The 22,496-nt window shown below is 38.5% G+C and overlaps 2 protein-coding genes across 2 annotated transcripts; one reads left to right on the forward strand and one right to left on the reverse strand.

The window, feature by feature from the left end:
- Positions 1 to 631: 631 nt before the first annotated feature.
- slc47a1 (solute carrier family 47 member 1) lies at positions 632 to 12,368 on the reverse strand. Its single transcript, XM_076101462.1, has 17 exons — positions 12,153 to 12,368; positions 10,748 to 10,849; positions 8,303 to 8,371; positions 8,033 to 8,181; positions 7,802 to 7,844; positions 7,471 to 7,515; positions 6,463 to 6,560; positions 5,753 to 5,850; positions 5,466 to 5,579; positions 4,753 to 4,820; positions 3,947 to 4,055; positions 3,554 to 3,629; positions 3,400 to 3,469; positions 3,158 to 3,290; positions 1,547 to 1,641; positions 1,119 to 1,223; positions 632 to 1,006 (listed from the first exon to the last, which is right to left on the reverse strand). Exons 1-17 carry the CDS (start codon positions 12,366 to 12,368, stop codon positions 632 to 634), a joined length of 1,965 nt encoding a protein of 654 aa, XP_075957577.1.
- A 4,970-nt stretch (positions 12,369 to 17,338) lies between these two features.
- tmigd1 (transmembrane and immunoglobulin domain containing 1) lies at positions 17,339 to 19,238 on the forward strand. Its single transcript, XM_076101464.1, has 5 exons — positions 17,339 to 17,402; positions 17,576 to 17,866; positions 18,638 to 18,925; positions 19,021 to 19,124; positions 19,227 to 19,238. Exons 1-5 carry the CDS (start codon positions 17,339 to 17,341, stop codon positions 19,236 to 19,238), a joined length of 759 nt encoding a protein of 252 aa, XP_075957579.1.
- Positions 19,239 to 22,496: the final 3,258 nt, after the last annotated feature.

Raw genomic sequence — 22,496 nt, forward strand, 5'->3', positions numbered from 1 at the left:
GTCTGCAGTTCAGACTTTAATACATTTATTAAAGTTTTGATAGTTTTGATTCTAGTCATGTTTATTGATTAGGGTACCATCATATGGCCTATACATTATTTTGGCCATCAATCTACAGTAAAAAATAATTTGCGTAATATTCATCATTCATCAATCACCTCTGTCCTGGAGAATACCAGGGCTTACAGTTAAAACACGAGAAAATGATTAAAGGTCAGTTAGACAGACGATGTTGAAGGGCAAAATGTAAATCAAGATGAGAAAAAGTGGAAAAATCAATCATCTGTGGAAGATGTGAGGGATTTATTGTGTGTCTTGTAGTCCCGGTTTAGCCTCTCGGGCCGAGCAGGTTAAAATATGACTTTTGTAACAGGACCTTTGTTCATCCAGCCAGTGTCGGTCTCATTTGATATTGCTTCCAACTTTTGGTGGATTAACTCAACTGAGACATATTATTCTTCACACATGGCAAATCCAGTATCCCATGTCAGGCTGTAGTTTTATATATTAACAACCCGGGTATTCAAGTAGACTATAAATTCAACACTTTTCTCACTAGGAAATCTAAATTGTCAGTTTGTGAGAATCGCGTTCAGCTGCTACATGTCTACATTCAGAGGTCAAATATAGCTCAGGGGTTTGGGGTCAGGTCCTGTGGAGCCATTGGTGTAGGAGTAGAGTCATTAGTCCAGTTCTGGGTAAAGTTGGCCCTGCTCTGGGCGGAGGGCTCCTGTACAGGGAAAGCAATGTGAAAAGCGACACCTATGGCTAAAATGAGAACTGAAACCAAGAAGACGAATCCTCGGCGCAAGATCAGCTCGGTGACAGAAAGCAGCCCTGGAGTTTTGGTGTTTGAAGCCTTTTTGATACTTTCAGCATCCCCCTCAGCTCTTCCCGTATTTGTGTTGTTGGCCTCAGCCTCGTGACCCACTTTCAGCTCCTGCTCCTGGGTGTTGACTGGACTGTAGCCCTCTGTTTTAGGAGCTTTCTCACCATTCAACTGGACCTTCAGGGTGCAAAAATGCTGCTGTTAATCAATGTGTGTGTAGCCCCAGTATGATAAACACAGACATGGGAGAAAACCCTATTTAACTATACACTATTTACTATGCACTTACTGTATCAAGGCAGTCAGAGATGTCAGGCACCATCGCTTCACTCAGCATTGTACTAGCACGACGCTTTGGTATCACCACCACTTTATTTCCAGCTCGCAGTTGAGCCTGAAAACACAGAGTGAGGTTCATGAGAGACACAATTCTTTATTTTTTTTATTCAGGTACAAAAAAACCTGAATGAGAATTCAGTCATCCACACATTTACCAACACTTAATTCTATTAAAATGCATTCATTTGTGGCAATTTTGAGTGTGTATGCAATGTTCAGCACCAACATTTATGTCTGTCCGTGTATTGTGAATGAGTTGAGAGATAACTTGCAAAGCTATGCAAAAAAAATTATTTGCTAATCCAAATTCTTGCCCTCAATCCTTTTTGGAACAGTTTAATTACTATGCGTGGTTTAAAAAAGATAAGAGCATCCTACCTTGTATGTGACTTTCTTCCAGTTGAGTTTGAAGATTAGAAAGAGGAAGAAACCCGTCTCCAAGAAAACACATGTAAAGACACCTAGCCAAAAACCTAACCAGAGGCAGATGAAAAAAAAGCATGCAATGAAGAAAGCTCTACAGTGTATTCACTTCACAAAATAGTTTAACAAGAAAAAGAAATGATATGGTTAATATTTATGACAAAAAGAAAAAGATACAGCTACTATTTTGACCTTATGATGGTGCAAGATGAAAAGTCAGGGGATCACCAAAGTTATTACATTTCATCCTAAGGGGGACTTGAGTGTTTGTACCAAATTTCATGGCAATCCATTCATTCGATAGTTGTCTAGAGATTTCACTTAAGACCGCACAGTGACTAAAAAGAGCAGAAGGGTTGCTAGAGGCATTATTCACTGGACTCTAAACATATTGCATATTAAATCAAAGCCACCCTCATGTCATTATTACACTCTGAGCTACTGTGGAAGAAACTGAATTAAATCTACCCTTAAACAGTCGGGTCAAATGTATTTCCAAAGAGCTACGCAATTAGGTTGCATCCATACAAGAAATATGTATAATTCAAGTCAAACCCTCAGTTTGTCATACAAGGAAATGTAAGTAATTCTCTGATCAAGGTAAGGTTCCTACCATCCAGTTGAAGTTAACCTAACCTGTTGTTTGGGATACCTGCCGGGTTACATCAACTTTACTGTGGGGTAAAACTAAACTTAAATACCATTTATTTTATGCACCAAAGTCTGTTTCCTGGTCTTGAGGAGCAATACGACTTGTATAAGTTGTACACTGCCTTTTGTGGCTGCAGAGGGAGCTGTGTAATGTCTTTATAAATTGCCTCGAATTATGTCTTTTGAATATGCATCTGTTGGGGCCAGGCCTCTAGTTCTGAAGAGTGAAGCCAATGTGGAAGTGCCTTAAACTTGGATTTATTCTAAAAGCCATCAGGGGGGCGACTCCTCTTGCAAAATGAAGTCAGATTGTATAGAAGTTTATAAGAAAATTATCCTCATGTCTCAAGCGCTAGTTTCAAGCCTTCTTCAATGCAGAATGATGTTAATTTAGAAAAGTGCGGTCCCATTTAGAGTAAAAGAGATTATAAAGCAGGGTATGCTTTAGGGCGTGGCTACCTTGTGATTGACAGGTTGCTACCACGTCGTTGTCCGATCTCCGAGTTGTTTGTGTTTTCGTATCAGAATTGTAACCCTTTCACAGTGTGTTTTCAGTTCATGAAAGTCAACTGTAAAGTTTTGTTAGCCTAAAAATGTCTTAGTCAGCGTTCGGTTGTACTTAACTCCTGTGTCACCTCGGGTGGCAAAAAAAAACAAGATGGCCACGGCCAAAATGCTGAACTCAAGGCTAGTTGGTGAAGTTGCATTATGGGGAATGTAGGCGCCAGTTTTTTGACAAGGAAGAAGAATAAAGACATTTGTGGTTGTTCTGCATCGATTTTCAGTATTATTTTTAAACTGTCCATAGATTCCAACTGGATTGCAATGCTGGGACCCTATAAAAGGATACTATAAGATCAAATTCACAACTTGTTTGCAGAAACAATCAGAGATAGAATAGGATGTGTTCATTACCTAATATTCTGAGCTCGGCAGCAAACATCAGAGCTATTCCCACTGGCAGACCGATGCAGTAGTAACCCACCAGGTTGGACACGGCAGCAATTTTCTGCATCCCAGATCCTATAAGAATCCCTGAGCAGACACACTGAAAACACACACGCATAGAAACAATTGAAGAAAAGCGCGTATACTCTTCAACACGAGCTCAATGCAAAACAAAAGAAGAACATTTATTCTGTTCCGTAATAACGTACCAAAAGAGCATCAAAGAATTGTAGAAATGTGTTGACTGTCAGGGTATTTGAGACAATCTCCACAATGTTTCTGCAGACAGTAGAAGAAAATCATCAAAATAAAACAGAGTTGCCGTCACGGGGTGCAGGAATGGTGTGTAGATCTAAAACTTACTCATCAGATGTAAATATGTAGCCAACGATGGATTTACAGCTAGCGATGACAATAGCCTGGAACAGCGCAAGCACTCCTATAGCGAAGACATTACACAGAAGATTAATGTGACAAGATGTAAGTTCTGCGTATGTCCAGATTCACAAAATATCAAACACATTTGAAATTAAAGTTGCATGGATCTCACATATATTTATCTTTTTTTTGTGTGTTTTTAAAGAAGAAAAACAAACTCCAATGTTGCTGTTTAATACACTGATTATGTAATTGGTCATACTGTATTAGTAGGGATTAATAAACCTGCCAACCAATCAGAATCAAGAATTCTTAGTGGGCACGGTTTAGATTATAGTAATTATGTATGTTTGTGTTTACAAGTATGTATATCCATACCTGCCAGAACCAGCGCAACTTTGCAGGTGACTATGGCCCTGGCAGTGTTCCCGGCCCCCAGAGCATTCCCAACACGCACACAGGCAGCTGCTTGGATACCTAGAGGGAACTGCAAGGAGCCCATGTTACTTTTTTGATGTTACAATGACTTACACAGCTTTGGGGAATACACTTATTCACTTTCTTTCTGATAGTTTGATACAAATATCGATATCCCTGTGTCAACTGTGTGTGGAATAAAGCACGGGAGCCTGGAGGCAGTTAGCTTAGCCATGCATAAAGACAGGAAGCAGGGGAAAACAGTAAGCCTGCATCTCTCCAAAGTTCAAAAGTAAACCTACCAGCACAATAAACACTCACTACTTAGTTAATCTCCAGTGTGCGAAACACGTGTTTGCAATCGAGGGGTTCCGACTCCCTCGATATCTGGCTGTCATTTATGGCGAAAAATGTATCTCACACTCACGATTCATATTTGTGAATAAATGTATTGCAGTTTGAATAATGAATACTGGACAATTGTAAGACATTCTAGTGACAATTGCAAGTGACAAATAATTGTATTATGATTTTAGATACCCCCCCCCCATTTGGGATAGAGCCAGGCTAGCTGTTTCTTCCCTACTTTTAGTCTTAATGCTAAGCTAAACTAATCTCCACCTGGATCTAGATCCTTGACATACAGACTTAAAGAGTAGTAGCCTATCAACCTTTTCATAAATAAGAGCATTTCCCAATATGCTGAATTATTGTTAAATAACAATATGTACATAAATGTTCCAGTGAACACATTGGATGTTGCATACCATAAATGTTATGGCTCCTACTTCTACCAACACATGCTGGGCAGCCAGATCCACCTCTCCCAGCACACCTAATATGATAAAGGTCACATTCAGACATTCACAAAGACGAGAAACTTGTTACGTTTGACCAAAAAACTGTCAGTGAACTGCACACAGCCTGCTGCTGGTTTATTTGATCTGACAAAAGGTCAAATGTATGAGAAAGAGAAAAGATGTAGTGTTGCAGTTTTGGTTTTTTTACATGTCACACATATGGTACATTCAGATTATTCTCTTACTGCTGGTGGAAAGGTGTCCATGTCCAACACCCACATTTTATTTGACCAAATAAGGTGAAGTTATGGTGAGATAGTAACTGTGGATGTGGAAGGCCCTGTGTTGTGTCCTTAAAGCTCAAAGCTAAAAAGAAAACCATTTTTATGTCTTCACCTTGTTTTAAGTGGTTTGTTTATTCAAAATTGGACACTTGTGTATTTATCTCTTTAGCCAATTTACAGTAAATCAATTCAATACTTTGCTATAATTTGTTGCTTTGGCAAGAATTTGTCCTTTAACTTTACAATACCAAACAAAAGTTAGCTCTTTACAATTATTCTAATGGTTTAATTATTTGTTTGTAGAAAGAAAAGACAAACGCATGCTCAAATTTGGCTTTACTTACAAGCTCCGCTCAATAGGGGTTTAAATAAATTTCAAATAAAAGCAACACTGACCAGCAAGGAAACCGCCAATCTCCCACATCCACCATTCAAAGCAGATCATGCATGTACTGGGAATAGCCAGCTTCATATAGGCGCCCCACTCCTGCAGACAGTCGGTGGACCAGCCTGCAGAAAGTTTAACACAGAAGGATTATACTCAATAGTAGGGGGTGACATATTTCTGAAGACAGATTTAAAAACACAACTGCTTACGTGCGTCATTTGCCTTTTCACCCAAATGTGTAGCAGAAATGCTGATTTGGCCATTTAGTATATTGCCATTTGTGTGTATAACTCACCTCCCCATGTCGGCTGATGGAGCTTCTTCCATCTGATGTAGCCATACAGCAGCAGGCAGATGGCGATATGAGAGAGGCTGTTAGCTATTGCTGATCCACTGCAAACACACATGATAGAACATCATTTTATATTGAAGGGAAGTCCAGTGACGTTGTCTCTCTCTAGGCAAATACGAGAAAGGACTGCACACTGAGGGGTCAAAGGAGGTCTGTAACAAGACAGTGGATTGAGCACACTTCTGAGAATAAGCCTTGAAAATTTGGAGAGAGGGACGGCTCTGACCTGACCACAGGGACCTGATTGGTTAAGTGGACTGCCTGTTGAATCAAATGTTTGTCCAGCTGGACCAGGATCAACTTCTGTCAGAACTTTCTCTTCTTTCCCTTCACTGCCTCCCTCTCTGAATAATGTACAAACATAATAAAAGGCAGTGTACTGCTGCTTTGTTCAAACAATTAAAACAAATCACTCTTATATTAAAATGCATAATGAGCTCTCTGACCTCCTGTCCTCTTCTTTCCAAACTCCCGGCTATGCATCAGCTACAACAGTGTTCAGGTGAGAGAAAGAGAGTGTCTCTGCTTTAAATGGTCTCGAGGCATAACCAGTGTATTTTATTGTTCAGGTCCCATGAGTCTTGACACCATATCTAGCAACACAAAGTCCATAAAAAAAAAGAAGTTAAATAGAAGTAGGGTGACACACTTACACGACTCCCAACTCGAGGCTGTAGATTAAGACGTAGTTGGCCCCCAAATTAATAATGTTTGCTGCTACTGCTGTGTAGAACTGAGGCAGAATGATCCCCTGGCAGACAAAAAGAAAAGAAATGTAATCCACAATCAGCTTTCCAATTTGTAGAGCTACTATTCAAACTGCCTGAATATTATCCATGCAAGTTTGAGACAGACAACAAATTCAGGATGAAGACGGCATTCTAATAACACAACTTAGAGACTACAGCCATGCTAGCAGCTTGGTGGGGATATACTTCGGCAGAGCAGTGCTTTTAAATGAATGCTAACGTCAATATGCTAACAAGCTCACAGTGACAATGCGTATGTGTTGCAATGATAATGTTTACCATGCTCACCATTTTCATGCAGAGTGTAAGCATGCTAAAATAGAGCTGAGGCTGATGTGGATGTTAATATATTTTCATTACCATAAACCAAAGTATTGAAAAATTAAAATGCTGACTTGATTGTGGTGCTAGAGGAAAACGTCCTATCATTGGCTCACCACAGTTATTACAATTCATCCTGAGGGGGACATGAATGTCTAAACCAAATTTCACAGCAATCCATTCAACAGTTGTTGAGACATTTCACTAAAGAACGCAAATGTCAACTTCATGGTGGCAATAGAGGAAAAGTCAGATTACCATCAAAGTCATTAGGAGGCAATATCTGGGAACCGTGAATGTCTGCTCAAATGGGCCAGTACGTTTATCTGCTCACATGGCTAAAGAAAAGCAAAAGATTCACCACACGTCTTGATAATGGACTTACTAAACTGCTGACGCGGTTCGTCTCTGTGGAAACACAATTCATTCAAATCCATTCATGAAGTCATTCTCTCTCTTTTTTCTTTTACCACTCAAGTGCAACCATTTTCCTGAATTTGTTTTGGGGAAACAAAAGTCAATTTTTTGAGGCAGAGCACCCATTGAAATTCAGTGCAAAACAAGTGCATCTGTTTCCAATTGTAAACTTACTTGGTTTTGTAGGTAGGCAACTTGCAGATGGTACAGGAACATGGCCTGTAGCGGGTAACAAAGGACACATTTTAAAGAATAAAACTGACGGGCCTTTCAGATACCAACTAGGATTCGCAAACACAACTTTGTTGCTGCTTTAATACTACTGTATTTGTAACATATGAGTTAACATGTAGGCTAATAATCTGATGAAATGGTTGAATACTACTGTCTCTCTAACTTTCTTGTTTTTTTTAATACAAAGCCTATAGTATGTCCTAATGTGCTAAGAATATTGCATAGTAAAATAAACGTTTTAGTCCACACTGTTTCAGTTTAATGCACTTACTGGAACAGCTGGAAGAAATGCCATCACGTAGAGATGGGCAATTCTGAAAGGGAGGCAAACAGAGCAACATAAATTTAGTAGAGCAATAGACAATAATTCACTTTTTGCTCAGACATGCCCCTCTTTTTGCAAATGTGTAAATGTAGTATCAAAACTATGTGTAACTGAGCATCAGAATGCAGAACACACTAATGTATTAATAACAGTCAGTTTCATAAGCTGTGAATTTACCTCGCCACCTCATTCTCTTGGTGCAAGATGAGCAGCAAGTTGTGCGTGTTGATGAGAAGACCCCAACAGGGCAGACAAAACAGCAGCAGGATCAATGAACTCCTTTGGAGGATTACTCCCACGCGTTTCATGTTCTTACCGCCGAATGTCTGCAGAACACAAATGAGACAAAAGAGAACTGAATCTGTTCAGGTTCAAAATGAAAACATTTCTGTAGATAGCACACAATACAAATTTAGGACCTTATGATAGTTGATGTGGTTTGCTCACCTGAGAAATGAGTGTGTCACAGGCCACGGCGAGGCCATAGCCTGTTGCAGTTGTGGTCACGTTAATCATCTGAGAGGTGGAAGATCAAAAAACAGAGTTTTGACTTTACTTAAACATTTTTACCGTTCAAATGTCTGTTGTTAATTGTCCATTTTTCTTGATGTTGGTACCTCTGAGCAATATGTGCATTATTGTATTTCAGTACCAGAGTTCAATATTTAGCAAGCCAAAGAGAGACAGATGTTTTGGAAGCCCAAGATGGCCAACCAAGCTAATGCTGATGTTGTCTATGTGAATCAATCATGTGTGACTTAATTAATTGTCTTTTTGCTCTCAATTCTTTCAAACGAGATCTCAATCTCAATGACATTACCTCCCTAAATGAAAAACAACATTTTTTAAAAGTGTGTGTATGTTGTAGAAAAAGATGTCCAATGGGTCTCCATGTTGCTTTGTTAGCAGGATATGTAAATTAGGGACTGTTTGCAAATAAGAAAGCCTATAGTACAGAGCATGTCATCCTGGATGACAATATCCCCAGCCACGAGGTGTCGCTGAATAGTTTACGGAGTTGGGGGCTTTTTATCTCCGCCAGGCGTAGAACTGGGGAGAGGTTATATGTGTGTCGTGTGTGTGACTGTGTGAGTGTGCACCTCTGTGTTTGTCCACGGCTAATCTGGCTTTCTGCCGCAGCCGGTTGCACAATATTTTGGGTGGCCAGTTATGGCTGCATGCTGAAGGACCTCTCGTGGCTGCAGTGACTCACACTTTTTCAAAACACCTTTTATTACTTGTATTCTACTGCCATTGACTGCTTGCTGACTCCTCACTCACTACTCTTAACCAGCCGCTAGTGATAACACAGCTGAGTGCATCGCTGAGCTCCAGCTGCTTCTCTGCGGCCAGAGACACAGCGGGGTGGAAACAGTTTGCACACTGCTATTGTTTTGGACAGTGTGTTTGGGGAACAGCTAACAGGACTACCAGTGCACACACTGCTGAGTACCTCTCGGATGTTGCTCTGCAGCTTACTTTTTTGTTAGTTTTCTTTTTGGATAAACTTTCCGTCAGGGTAAAAATAAGTATTTTTGTACTACCTGTTCCCTCTTTTTTAATAGTTTTTGGTTCGGAGCCTGAAATAAGGTCCGTGGTTAACACAAGATTAAGATATTTTAGAGTTTTGTTCTACGATATAAAATATGTTAGAAGCTTTAACGTCTTTCTAAAATTGGTGGTTGCTAGCAAATGATTAAATGAGACTACAAAACGTCATCAAGCCGACTATTCGGCCTACAAAGCCTCACTCTGTTCAGTTGTACTCATGCTACTGTGGGCTAGTTTGTTTATAATGTCTAATGTTAGCTTTTTACTTCTGGTAACTGCATTCACATGATGACTGATATAATGATCCTCCGGTCAAAGTGAAGAAAGGAACATAACCTTCCTATATAATAGGCAATTAATGATCAAACATAACAGCATTATATCCAAACTAACCAAAATTAGTCTTCTGCCATTTTCAGTAAGAGAAGAGACTGATTTGGCCACATCGCTAAACTTATTGTCTTCATGTGATCGGAGAGACCTGCACATGATTTTCTTATTTATTTGCCAAATCATAATACAATATAGTAGAAAACAAGCAAACTATGTCATTTTATTATTGCTGAACTTAATAGAGTAATACAATAATGTAATATTTTGTGATCCCACTTGAGAGGTATAGACCGGGAATATTGTCTGATGTGTAAGTGGCAGGTTATGAGGATATTTAATATTATCGCAAATGAATACAGGTGTATGTTCCCTTCTTTAACTTTACCTCACCATCTGTGGTTGAAATAATGTCATTATCCACATCAGATTAAACATGTGGGGGGAGACAATAGTGTGCAAGTATATAACAAATAATGATACTCAAGAAATATTTTCAGTAAATACTTTTGTACTCTTACTCAAGTATTTATTTTGAAGACTTTGGCTACTCTATCAATATGTAGCTTGAAACTGGGGAGATAATGTTACATTATTGTTCTCGTTGACTATGTACATTTTAATTCCATTACATGTTTAATTTAAACTATGTGTGTCAATTTGTCATTGCTTCTCCTCTCTTTGGTCTGCAAACTGTCTAAATTCGTTCTGTTTGTGCCGTTGACTGCACAACAACTCTTTAACGTCAGCAGTTCCTTCCGTATGGCTTGTCCATGTGACATGGCAGGTGCTGATGTGAATATATTTGTCTTTCTGTACCTTTTTGGAATATAGTGTCCGAGTATTGCCAAGTCTCTTTGGCAGTATTGGTGTTTAAAGGTACACAAAATGAGCATCACACACGGAAAATATGTTTGATATTCTAAATGTGATTGGAGAACAATACTGTCAGTAGGAGCAACAGTAGAATTAGTACAGTAAGTAATAATAATTTAGGAGTAAAAATAGTACCGCTGAGGCCAGTGCGTATCCAGCCAGTTCTGCATTGCCAATGTGACCACAGAATATGCTGATAACAAATGGCATGAGGAAGTTCAGCATCCGAGACAGCAGCTGTAGAAACAAACAAACAAATTAGATTTCCAAACAGCCCGTCATCGATCAGGTGGAACTGATGAAATAAATTATTGCTATTAGCTCGTCTCAAACAGCTTATGCGACTCAGCAAAGAATTTTGATGTTAGACAGTGGCGTTGTGAAATCAAAAAGCTCAGACAGGTTCACACCCAGAGACACTATAGGCACCATGTCAATTCATTTGCGTCTTGTAAAAATATTTTAGGACTGGTATTGTGTTTGATTGTACTCTGTAGTGCACATTTAACAGTAACTGCACACGCTGAATATAGGAACTGGATGTACAACAGTTGGCGCACTTTATACATATAATAACCAGCTATTCTCAACCACTGGGTCGAGGTCCAATGGTGGGCCTTCAAGCGCTATCCAGTGGGCCATGGATGTAAAAATGATCAGATCAAATAAAAAAATTTAAAAAATTGTAATATAAAAAAATCATTATTTCTAGATCTAAATGTGCTCAAGAAAAAAACATTGTAATTAAAAAAAAGATAATTTTCTTTTATATAATTTATCATGTCAATACATAACATTGATACATTCCTTTCCCCTCTGTTATTTAAACATTGTGACATGATTTTTACATCACCTACAGATAACAGTGTAAAACATGACTTGTTTTGACCTACATAAACGTATAAACGAGACCATCAGCGAGAGAATTGGCTATTTAGTTATTCTTAATGCTTGTCATCGGTGCCACCAGGTCAGATTTGACGCGAAATCCGATGAAATCATGCAGGTTCACCAGAAACTCCTTCATCTCAGACTCCAGCGGGGCCTCTGGCAGCAACCAGCCCCACTTTCCTGAACATCTGTTCTATTATGTGTAACAAATCTGACCAGTATGTATTTTTACATGTAAAGAATATATACTGTATATTATCACCAAACCAATCACGGCACATCATCAGGTAGAGACAAACATGTGGGATGCAGTGACACACAATGGATCGTTTTTTTTATTGAAAAAGTAATGTGGGAGACAACCCTGCTCTTGTAAAAACTCGATAGCTATATGGTGAGGAAATATGACCATGAATATATTAAGGGAAGGGTAAGCAGAATATGCATTTTGGTCATTACAGCTGACAGAGGCATAACACATATTTACATCCCAGTTTCTCTCCTTTTTTATCATGTCAGGTTTTTTGCTCTCATTTATTTGGGAAGGTGGTCTTCAGATTTCTTTAACAATCAGAAGTTGGCCTTCAGTTACAATTTGTTGAGAACCCCTGACATACCAATCCCCCCACTTCAACTTTCCCCTACTCACCAGTGGACCTGTCAGCTGTAAGACTTGGTAGAGTTCCTCTCTGTAGGCCAGCGGTATCCAACGTCTCACACACGCACATCGGAAAAGTTTGGAGCTGACTGCTGCCACCGCCGCGTCGTCTCCCTCAGCCCTTTCCCTCTTGGCAACAGAAACCCCATCAACAGGTCCTGCACCCAGCGAAGGGTGTGCTGGGTCCGGGGAACCCAGCTTCTCCATTCAAACGCAGAACACGAAGAAGAGAAGTGAGAAAAGCAGAGGGACAAGGGAGGGAGGGAGAGAGGGAGAGAGGGAAAGAGAGAGCGAGGAGAGAGGCAGAAGGTCTATATGGCTTTAGAAATACAACACATGCACTTCTTTAAAGTTATTGATAAAGTAATGTGGTTTGGAGGATAGAGGTGAGAGAATGAAGGGATGAGAAGAAAACAGAGGAAGAGAGGGAGTGAAAAGGTTAACGCAGGGCTGCTGAATGGGAGGGAATACAGTGTGTCGTTGAAGTGAATTTACAGTGAGTAAGTTAATGTGTGTGTGCGTGTGTATGGGTGTCTGTGTGTGTGTGTGTGTGTGTGTGTGTGTGTGTGTGTGTGTGTGTGTGTGTGTAGTTTTACAGGGCTCAGTAGTAATCTGATGAAGAATGCCTGTTTGCACGGCGAACACAGAGAGCTCTGATGGCATAAACTCTACAAGCGTTGATTGATCAGTCATGTTGTTTATGTGTGTGTGTGTGTAAATGTATTAACAACTGATCTTATCGGCCACTGTACTTTGACCACTGACTTTACCCCTGGGGTCGGCGTCCTCGTGTTCTTGTCACATACACAAACACAGTCACACGTGTAAACAAACCTGTTCTTGTCAAATTAAACACTGGTTCACCAATATCTACAGGTATCTTCAACTTGAAATGACTGTGACTTAGCGACAGTAGAAATTAAATCATTGATATTTATCTTTGGCTGCTCAGAAAAGACATGATATGCATCATTTGTAAAAACAACATGGCCAATAGAGTTCACAAGCACAGCTACTGGCTTACACATTACAGCTGGAAATGTGTGTGTGTATGGTGAGAAACAAGAGATCCCTGCATGTGATATACTGTAGGTTACTAGTCAATTTTGCAACTTTACATAAGGAGCACATACTTCACCCTTTCGTATGTTGCAATTGCTACAAACCATTGATCTTTGATCTGAGCATATACAGATAAGAAGCTTGACTGAATATCATGTGCTGCTTATAAAAAGTCCACAGCTTATAATGCAATAAAATTCACTACATCACATGCAAATACATGGGCAAAGAAGTTGGTAGTTTGAGGGTGGCATGACTAATACAAATGACACATTTTATGCTCAGTGAAAATCACAATAGGGATTTCTTTTCTTTCTTAGTTTTTCTTTTTTTGAGAGCAAGTAGAAGCTGTCAGACTGAAAAGGGGGTTAGAAGATTCAGGTTTACCACTTTAAGAAGCCTAAAGTAAATGATAAATGAAGCTCAACCAAAGTTCAATGAGAAAGATTATCTATCTGCTATTTATTCACAGTTGTTCTTCGTAATCGTAATTGTTGTGTAGTATCCAGTGTTCATAGTGATTTAAAATAAATTCTATCAACTGCAAATGCAGAAGTGAAGAAGCAGTGAGGTAGAAGGTTTGCAAACGGCATGACTAAAACAAGATTTTTTTATTTAAAAGTCTCCTACTTGCAGCTGAAGAAACCTTTCCAGCTGGTCAGTGCCTCTCTCTAGTGGGTAAGAGAGGGAGGGCTGTTGGAAACATCATGAACATGCTGGGCCTTAGTAAGTACGTGGACGAAGTCCAGGTCATATGGCATGAAAACACAGCAAAGATAAGCGATAGCTTACTGTTGGGGAAGCTGCTTTGAAAGCATAGCTTTGCAAGCTCTCAATTACTTCAAACAGAAAGAAATTGAACTCTAGTTTGAGAAATCTAGTTTGGTTAACTAAAGCTACCTAAAAAAAAGTTTATTAAAATAAAATAATAGTTCAAACTGTTTTGTAAAATAATATAAATAATTGACAAAATACATTTGATATGAAATTATAATAAATTGTAAATGTCCCATGCCATTAAAAAATGCCAGGTTTATTTTATAAAGTGGCATTTGTTCACAGGTCATACATACAAAACATACAAAGGAGAATGTTTAACTTTCTGGACCATTTTGAGCACTGGTATACAACAAAAATGGGCCTGTTGTCTTACATCTGACAATCTAAAACAGTCTTCAACTTACTGAAAATGATGACACTGTCGCTCTGTGAGCAACGCACATGCATGATTCATTTGAAGTCATGTTTGTGTCCACCTAGCTAATGTAAGTCCAATATTCACTCTCTTTGAACTCAGATAAGTGAGGTTCTATAGTCATTATCAGCAGAATGCACTTCAAGTATATGAAAAGCACTGATGCAGAATAATGACCCCTGACAGTGGTATACTGTCTTAATATTTATTACTAATGCTATTGCAACTTGAAAGCAGCATTTTATTGTTGAATGGTAAGGCTACTACTTAGTGTGCTGTTGGCAGTGGTAGGATGCAAAATGTTTACTTTACGTGTGTCTTCCCATTCTATGTTACTTTATACTTCAGCTGCATTTCAGGTGAAAATATATTACTTTTTACTCCACTACATTTATTTGAGACTTATAGTTACTAGTTACTTTTTACATAAGGAAACCATGTGATATGCGTATCCGCCCTATCATGCAGTAGTATATTTATCTATATGCCCTGTATACAAAGCTCCATTAAATGCTCTTACATGTATTTGTTAGTGATACAAAAACAGAGTGATATAATATTCTATGATAACTTATCACTCTGAAAGGAGCCATTTGACATCATGAGTACTTTTACATTTGGTACTTTATATATACGTATATTTATATACTGTTTGCTGATGATACTTCTGTACTTTTACTTAAAGTTACAATCTTGACTTGACTTGACTTGATTTTCCGCGGGAATGTTGCTACGAACCCTCAGTTAGCTTAATACTGAGGGCTCAATCACCTTTGTGTTTCTTCATGCAGCAATAGATAGTGACTGAACAGGCAGTTATTTAAGTGAAAATCTTTGAGATTATTACTCTAAGTAACACTTTTATTTCAAGACTTTTACTTGTAATTTTATCACATAAAGGCCTTATATGTAAACAAACTACAGGTAAAGGTAGTACCATAAAAAGTACAAAGCAGCATATCATTTAATTATTTTAAGGAATACCTGAAAATTGTGCTTAAGTACTGTTCTTGGTGCATGTATTTAGTTACTTTTCACCACTGGTAACTTGTATCACAGTATCAGAGGAGAGACGGACATGTTTGATGCTGTTTAAAAGGACAAATGTTAAAGCTCTCGTACGCTGGATATTTTTATGTCAAATATGCTGTTTACGACCATTTTTTATATTAATACACACATTCCATTGGTCTCTGTCATCACAATACACACAGCACAAGGAAATAATCCCCCAAAACTTCATTGTCACATCCGGGTAGATCAAAATAACTTGAACACTGTTCTCTTCTCATGTTGGGACATTAGGAAATATAGATAATGTGATTTTGCCGTTAAAATGCAATGAAATGAAAATAGAATTCTATAAAGTTTAAATACATTAACAACTTACAGACAGTGACTTGCTTCATCAACAAATGTACAGGTCTACAATTGCCAAATAAACTAGAACATAGCATTATCAATGTCTTATGGGCTTTAAAAACCTTTAACTACTAAAAGCAAACATGAAAAAAACTGTAAAATGTGTGTTTTAATCCTGAGATCCACACCCTAGAAGTTTTAGTGCCATTGTAATGACTATAAGCCAATAAAAAAGTGTCCTTGTGTTTGCACATTATAAGTACGTGAACAATAAACAATAAAACATCAGGGGTGGGCGGATTGAAAGGGTTTTTGCAGGAACAGGAAAGAAGAATGATGAGAAAGTCATAGAGAAACAGTGAAGGAAGTTATAAAAGTGTCCTTTTGAGCAGGTGAAGTATATAAGAGCCACTTAAGATTTGTGCAGTCCTCTACATTCTCACACAGGGAACATCGTGAACACAACACAGACAAGAAATAGGAAATTGTCATTGACGGGTAAGTGGATCTTTTATGTTCGAGCTATTATAAATATTAGCTACATTTTATTTAGTTTATTTCACAAGTATTGTAATTATTTGTATTATTTTATGAGTATAAAGGCAGAGAGCATTGGTACTGTGTTGCTGGAAGAAATAGTAACTCTTATTATTTATTTTTAAGCAAACTGAAATCACATATTACTTTGCTATTAACTTCAAGTAATAAACTATCCCTTATAGATAAAATGAACCGAATCTACATAATAATCTGATCCAAAGGGATGATTTTACAGCTGATCTGACAGGCAGGTTTTTCTATATTTAGTCCTCAGAATCATAAACAAACACTCAAGAGAATATAACAACAATTTGGTTTCTTGGAAACAATATCTGGTTAAATCTCTCTTTTAATCTCGTACTATGATATTACATACATTCTGCTTGGATGTACTATTTTAAAACACATATTATATCAGCTCTATGAGAAGAATCTATGAGATGGCAGGTTTGTTATGTTTAAAAAAAATGTTTTGCAGACACTTTTCCTGACTCCTAAATCGATCAAAACAATCCATTATCTTGATAAATCACTCATGCACAAAATTTAAATTCTTTGATGAAGTATTCTAAGCTTGTTCCACAATTTGATTGTTTTAGTCTAATAGGTTTGGCCTGCAAATAAACTTAGATCGACTGAAAGAGAGGAAGTAAATTGGAAATTTATACTGAGGGTAGAAACACAAATAATGATTGTGTTTGTGTCACAGATGTTGGTAGCCTAACGAGGTGGAGAAAAACAACAGAGAATAACAGGCAAGGGAAGTTTATTTGTAAAGTACCTTTCAACAACAATTCATAGTTCTTTATAAAAACAGAAGGCATAGAGAAATGAAGCACAAAGTTGTATAAAAACTTTGTTAACAACAAATGTTAACAACAAATGCTAACAGCGTTTAGAGTCTCTAACTGCTACACATCTATATTATTTTCTGTTGCAAGTGCTGAAGTTTTGGTAAAATAAACTCTGATTGAATGCTCTTTCTCTGCCTTTCAGGTTTATCCAAGAAAGAGTAAAAATGAAGTTGATGTTCAGACCACTTCTTTTCCATTTCCTCCTGCTCTGTGCAACCCAGACATTTGGTAAGCCTGTCTGGTTTGAAAGTCTGGTCACCAAGAATTGAACTGACTTGCCTATTTCAGTTAAATTATTCCAGTGAAAGATTTTTTCTTTTTCTCCACTTTTGTGCAATCTAAGCTTTTACTGCTTCACTCAGCCATCCATTAAACTTTTTTCCCCCCTTTCCTTTCCTAAGGTGTCAACATCCAGTCTGTCCCAGAAGTCAACAGTGAGGGTGTTATACAGACAGAACTGGAGAAGACTGTGTCTCTGGTTTGTCAGCCTGACAGCGGCCATGAAGCTCAGGATGACGAAGAGTTGGTCTGGCTGAGGAATGGCGCTGTCGTCAGTCTGACAGAAGGAAATAAGAAGGGTAACAGCAGCGTGTGTGTTTCACCCGTCATCTATGAAGACGATGGGGCCACTTTCACCTGCCACCTGGGCAAAAATGCCACAGTTACGGCCTCGGTCACCCTGAATGTCACATGTGAGTCCCTTCAAATATACGTTGGAATAATGTTAATTATAGTAACTAATAACCAATATTAAGCTTTTAGGTTATTTTCAAACACACTTTGGATGGCAATGTCGGTCCACCACTTTGGTCAACACTGAAATATCTCAACAACTATTGATTTGATTCCCGTGAAATTGTGTACAGATATTCATGGTCTCCAGAGGATTAATCCCACTGACTTTGGTGATCCCCTGACTTTTCCTCTCATCATCCAGTCAAGATTTCCCTTTGTCCAATATTTTGGTTTATGACAAACTCTCTGCAAACGTAATGACATTTCCATCCGCCTCAGCTCTACATTGTGTTTTGGTTTAGCACGCATGCTAACATGCCTGACTAAGATGGTGAACATGTCACCCGCTAAAGATCAGCACGTAAGCATTGTCATGTGAGCATGTTAGCATGCTGATGTTAGCACAGCTTAAGTACAGCCTAAAGGAGCCTTCAGTGTGGCTGTCTGAACTTATAGGCACAATGGTGCTTTGAGCTTAGTGCTAACATCAGCTAACACGCTGATGTTTAAAAGATATAATGTTTACCATGCCCTCTATCTCAAGTATAGAAGAGACCTTTTTTAAAATACGTCTTCTGGGGCCCATTGATGTCTGCACAAAACCAGCGTAATAGACTTGTTGAGACGTTTCTGTTCGGGCCAAAGTAGTGACCCACCAACAGACTGACATTGCCGTCCTTAGAAGCACACTGGCTACAAGATTAACATAAGGTGGCGTTGCTTTTCAGATCACCCACAGCTCTCTGGGTTAGAGGAAGTTGCAGTAGAAGAAGAGGCAGAGCTCGTCCTGCGGTGTGATGTCTGGGCCAATCCACCTCTCTCATCTGTGTCTTGGACACTAAATGGAAGCGCAGTGGATCTAGTAGCAAGTGGCTTCTTGTTGACCAATGACGGCTTTACAAGCAAGCTCATCGCCAACAGCGTGGAGAAAATCTTGCATGAAGGCACGTATCAGTGCACAGCAAATTCTCCCCTATATGGTGAACACAGCAAGCAATTCAGTGTCACAGTGACAGGTCAGTTCATACAATCAGTGTAATCAGCACATAAAATGATGAATCAGTGAGTGATGACAAAGTGGGTTGATCATCGTCCTCCTCCTCATCTGTAGGAACGACAATGAAGTTCCCACTGATGCCCATGATTGCAGGGATAGTGGTGGTGTGCCTTACCACTCTTTTTGCTATTGTTTCACGGTGGAACAAAATTACAAAGGTAACACACAAAACATACAACACGTACTGTACTATACAGCACAAGACTGACCCTGACTCCCTACAAAATGAATCTCCTAATGCTTTATTTCTCTTTTGACAGTGCTGCAAGTAGGTTGTGCCCAGATGACCTTACAAGTAAGCTTGATGCAAATGACGATGATGCTGATGATGATGATGTCAGCAATGCAAATTAGCGTATGGCGTCAACTGGCAACTTTTAAGCACCTTTTTGGACCTAGTGTTGACTGCTTTCATTGGAAGAGTTGGCACTATAGTCGTCTCTACTTCACCAAAGAAAAGCCATGAAGACATCACAACTCAGTTGGTAGTTGTTGTTTTTTGCGTTCAGGAGACTGTGATTACCCATGAACCAATTTGATCATATTTGACAATTCTTTAAAGGAATATTTTGTCATTTTCAGAAATGTTTGACTTATTTGTTTTCATGCTGAGTGTTTGAAGACCAATTGCACTCTCTTACAGTGTGTGTCTGTTAAATATGAAGCTACAGTACAGCCAGCATAGTAACACAAAGACTTAACTTAAAGGGAAAGTGATAGCGCTATCCTGGTGTACAACCACAAAACACAGGTTTTTGCTCACATTAAACAAGATGGAACTCAAAGTTAAATAGTGAGCTTTAGCGGTGCTGTTATGTGGATTTTGTTACCTTTGGACACAGCCAGGTAGTTACTTCCACTATTTGTTTTTGTGCTAAGCTAACCGGCTGCTGGCAGTAGCTTTTTATCATACAGATATGACAGAATTCTTATTTAAATCTTTGCAATAAACCACAAAGGCCTAAGTATTTTTCCAAAAATTTAATTAAAAATCTTCCAAAATGTTGCATGCTATACATTGTATCATCTTTAGATTGTAGCAGGACGATCTGTGAAGTCCTTGAGATCATCCTTAAACACTTTTCATAGTGTGATGCACTTCTGCCTGTTTCTTGTTAATATCTTTGCAATAAAAGCTTTGTTTCCTCGCCACATTGAGCTCTAGTTTCCACATTTGCACTGAACTTTAACTTGTGACTCAACAATGCAATCAAGGCGTGTTAAAATCATGTTATACATTTACTCTTCATGAGACAAAAGGACAGGGATTACCATGTCATGAGGGTCAAGGTCTAGATCGTGCATTCTACCAATAAAAAAAACACTTAACAAGTTCACATAAAACAGTGCAATACCAAACATGGATTGTAACACGTTAGACAAGATTGCACGTGTGCTCAGTCATCAAAAATACATTATGAACACAAGCTTGACCGAAGCTGTTTTTGTGAAAGAAGCTGCTTGGTTATGCTTGCAGCTTATAGTTACGAATTTACTTATGTGGTCCTTTCTTGCGTCAGGTTATACAGGTAGTGTCCAAAAATCTGTAATCATTAATACTGTAAGGTCTAATTGATTGCTTCTGGGAAATTCTCGGAGTCCTTGTCTGCTAATTACATGCAAAAATAAGAATGTTAATGCTGCACAAAGCTTTGGTTTTGTTTGCTTATTCATTGAAGTAAATACAAAACAAAAATATAAAAGTTAAAGAAAAGTGGAAACACAGGCTTGATGATGCCTTTATTACATCACCACTGACTAAAACAAACTCGGTGGACAAAGACCTCTAAGCACTGGTTTTTCACATGCAGGTCTGTAGTGACATCTGCTGGTCTGAACATTACTGAACATTATAAACTTCACAAAGATAAGCTTTATTGCTGGACTGGTGTATTGGATTACATACAGAACTGTAGGCCTGATGTAAAAAATGACAATGTACATCGGAGAGATATTTCAGAAAAGTTGTGACATGGTGATGATGATATTAGTGATAATAATCTGTGGGGATTTATCAGTTTTATTACAGAGATGTATGCAATGAATCTGCAATCAAAGAAAGTCTCAATGTTATAAGGATATATATATAAATTAGAACAGGTCAAGACATTGTAGATGATGTTCGTCTTAATGGCTTTCAGATTTTTTGTCCTTAAAGTGCTTTAAATGCCTCACCATCTCAGTCTTGAACTGACATAATGTCGGTTTTCTTTGTGGCTATTTATCGATGTGAGACGTGGCCTTCAAAGAAAGAAGTTGTGAGACAAAAAAAACCTTCTGTCATCTTTATTAGCAGCTGAACTCCAGTCCGGACGACACAAAGAGTCTTTCAGAGGTTCGGGGAGACTTGATCCATAAAGAGTTTGCAGCCTGTGACAACTCTGCCCTCTCCTTAATTGTGCCAAGTGAAGAGCCTGTAATTAATCCGGGCATCACTCCCCCTCACAGAAGTCCAACTTCCTCCCAAGAAGAACTACAGATAGAAGAGTGGGAGTTTTCAAGTGATGAAGGCTCTGAGTCACTAGTTACAGTAAAATGTAATTCTATGAATGAACAACTTGAGCTGATGACAGAGCAATTTTAATGTCTCTTGGGTCAAGTCTTTGAGTATGAGCTGGAACACTGTATAGAGCAATAAATGTGGATTGATCCGCCGCTGAAAATAGTCCCTAAAAAAGCTACAGTGGCCATCTGTTTTAGGAAATTATTTAGCCTTTATAAAGATGAAACTATGTATCTGTGCACTGTTTTTAACGACTTAAAAGCCGATTTAAAGATGGACTAACACATTGTTGATTTTGGTCTTTCGTGGGATTTGTTGACAGTATTGACAATAACAAAAATACAGAATATAATCATCTTTTTAGTGGAGTAATTATCTTTCACTTTTAGGATGTTGCAGCGTTGGAGAGTCAGGCTTTGCTCGTTTGTTTTTGTTAGGAAATATGTTTCCATCAGTTATTCTTTAAAAGAAAACTTCTTACAGAGGGAGGGGATTTTTTTTAATGGGCAAATAATGTGGAAAGTATGCACACGCTATATTTCTAAGGAAATGCTCAAAAGAAAGAAACGTTGTGCCTTATATCTCCTGTTTTGAGATGAATTGCAATAATATAGATGCTCTGTCTGACATGCTTCACTAAATAAGGACAATTTGGGCATCCAGTTTGCATGACTACTCTCTAGCCAGGGTACTCGAGGTTTGTAGTCATTTTTCAGATCTGTTTCCTCTTGGTTAGGTTGCTGTATGTTCCACTACCCAGTTATGGCACATTTTACAGTGGGAGAAACCCAAATCCTGCTTTTTTTTTGTAGAGAAGGAAACGGTTAATTTTGTCATTAGAGCTCTTTGGCTGCTGACGTCATACGATTTCATGTGTGCCTCTCTTGTGTTAGTGAGCTATAGTGGGGAGCTACCAAGCATGCATTTCTTCATGATATATATACTGTATATATATATATATAATGAAAAAGGGTACTGGGGAATGCCAGGGTCAGCAACCAATAAACATACATTTTTAAAAACATAC

Source organism: Anarhichas minor, unplaced genomic scaffold (genome assembly GCF_050575085.1).
Source record: "Anarhichas minor isolate MPS153535 unplaced genomic scaffold, ASM5057508v1 ptg000027l, whole genome shotgun sequence".
NCBI lineage: Eukaryota > Metazoa > Chordata > Actinopteri > Perciformes > Anarhichadidae > Anarhichas > Anarhichas minor.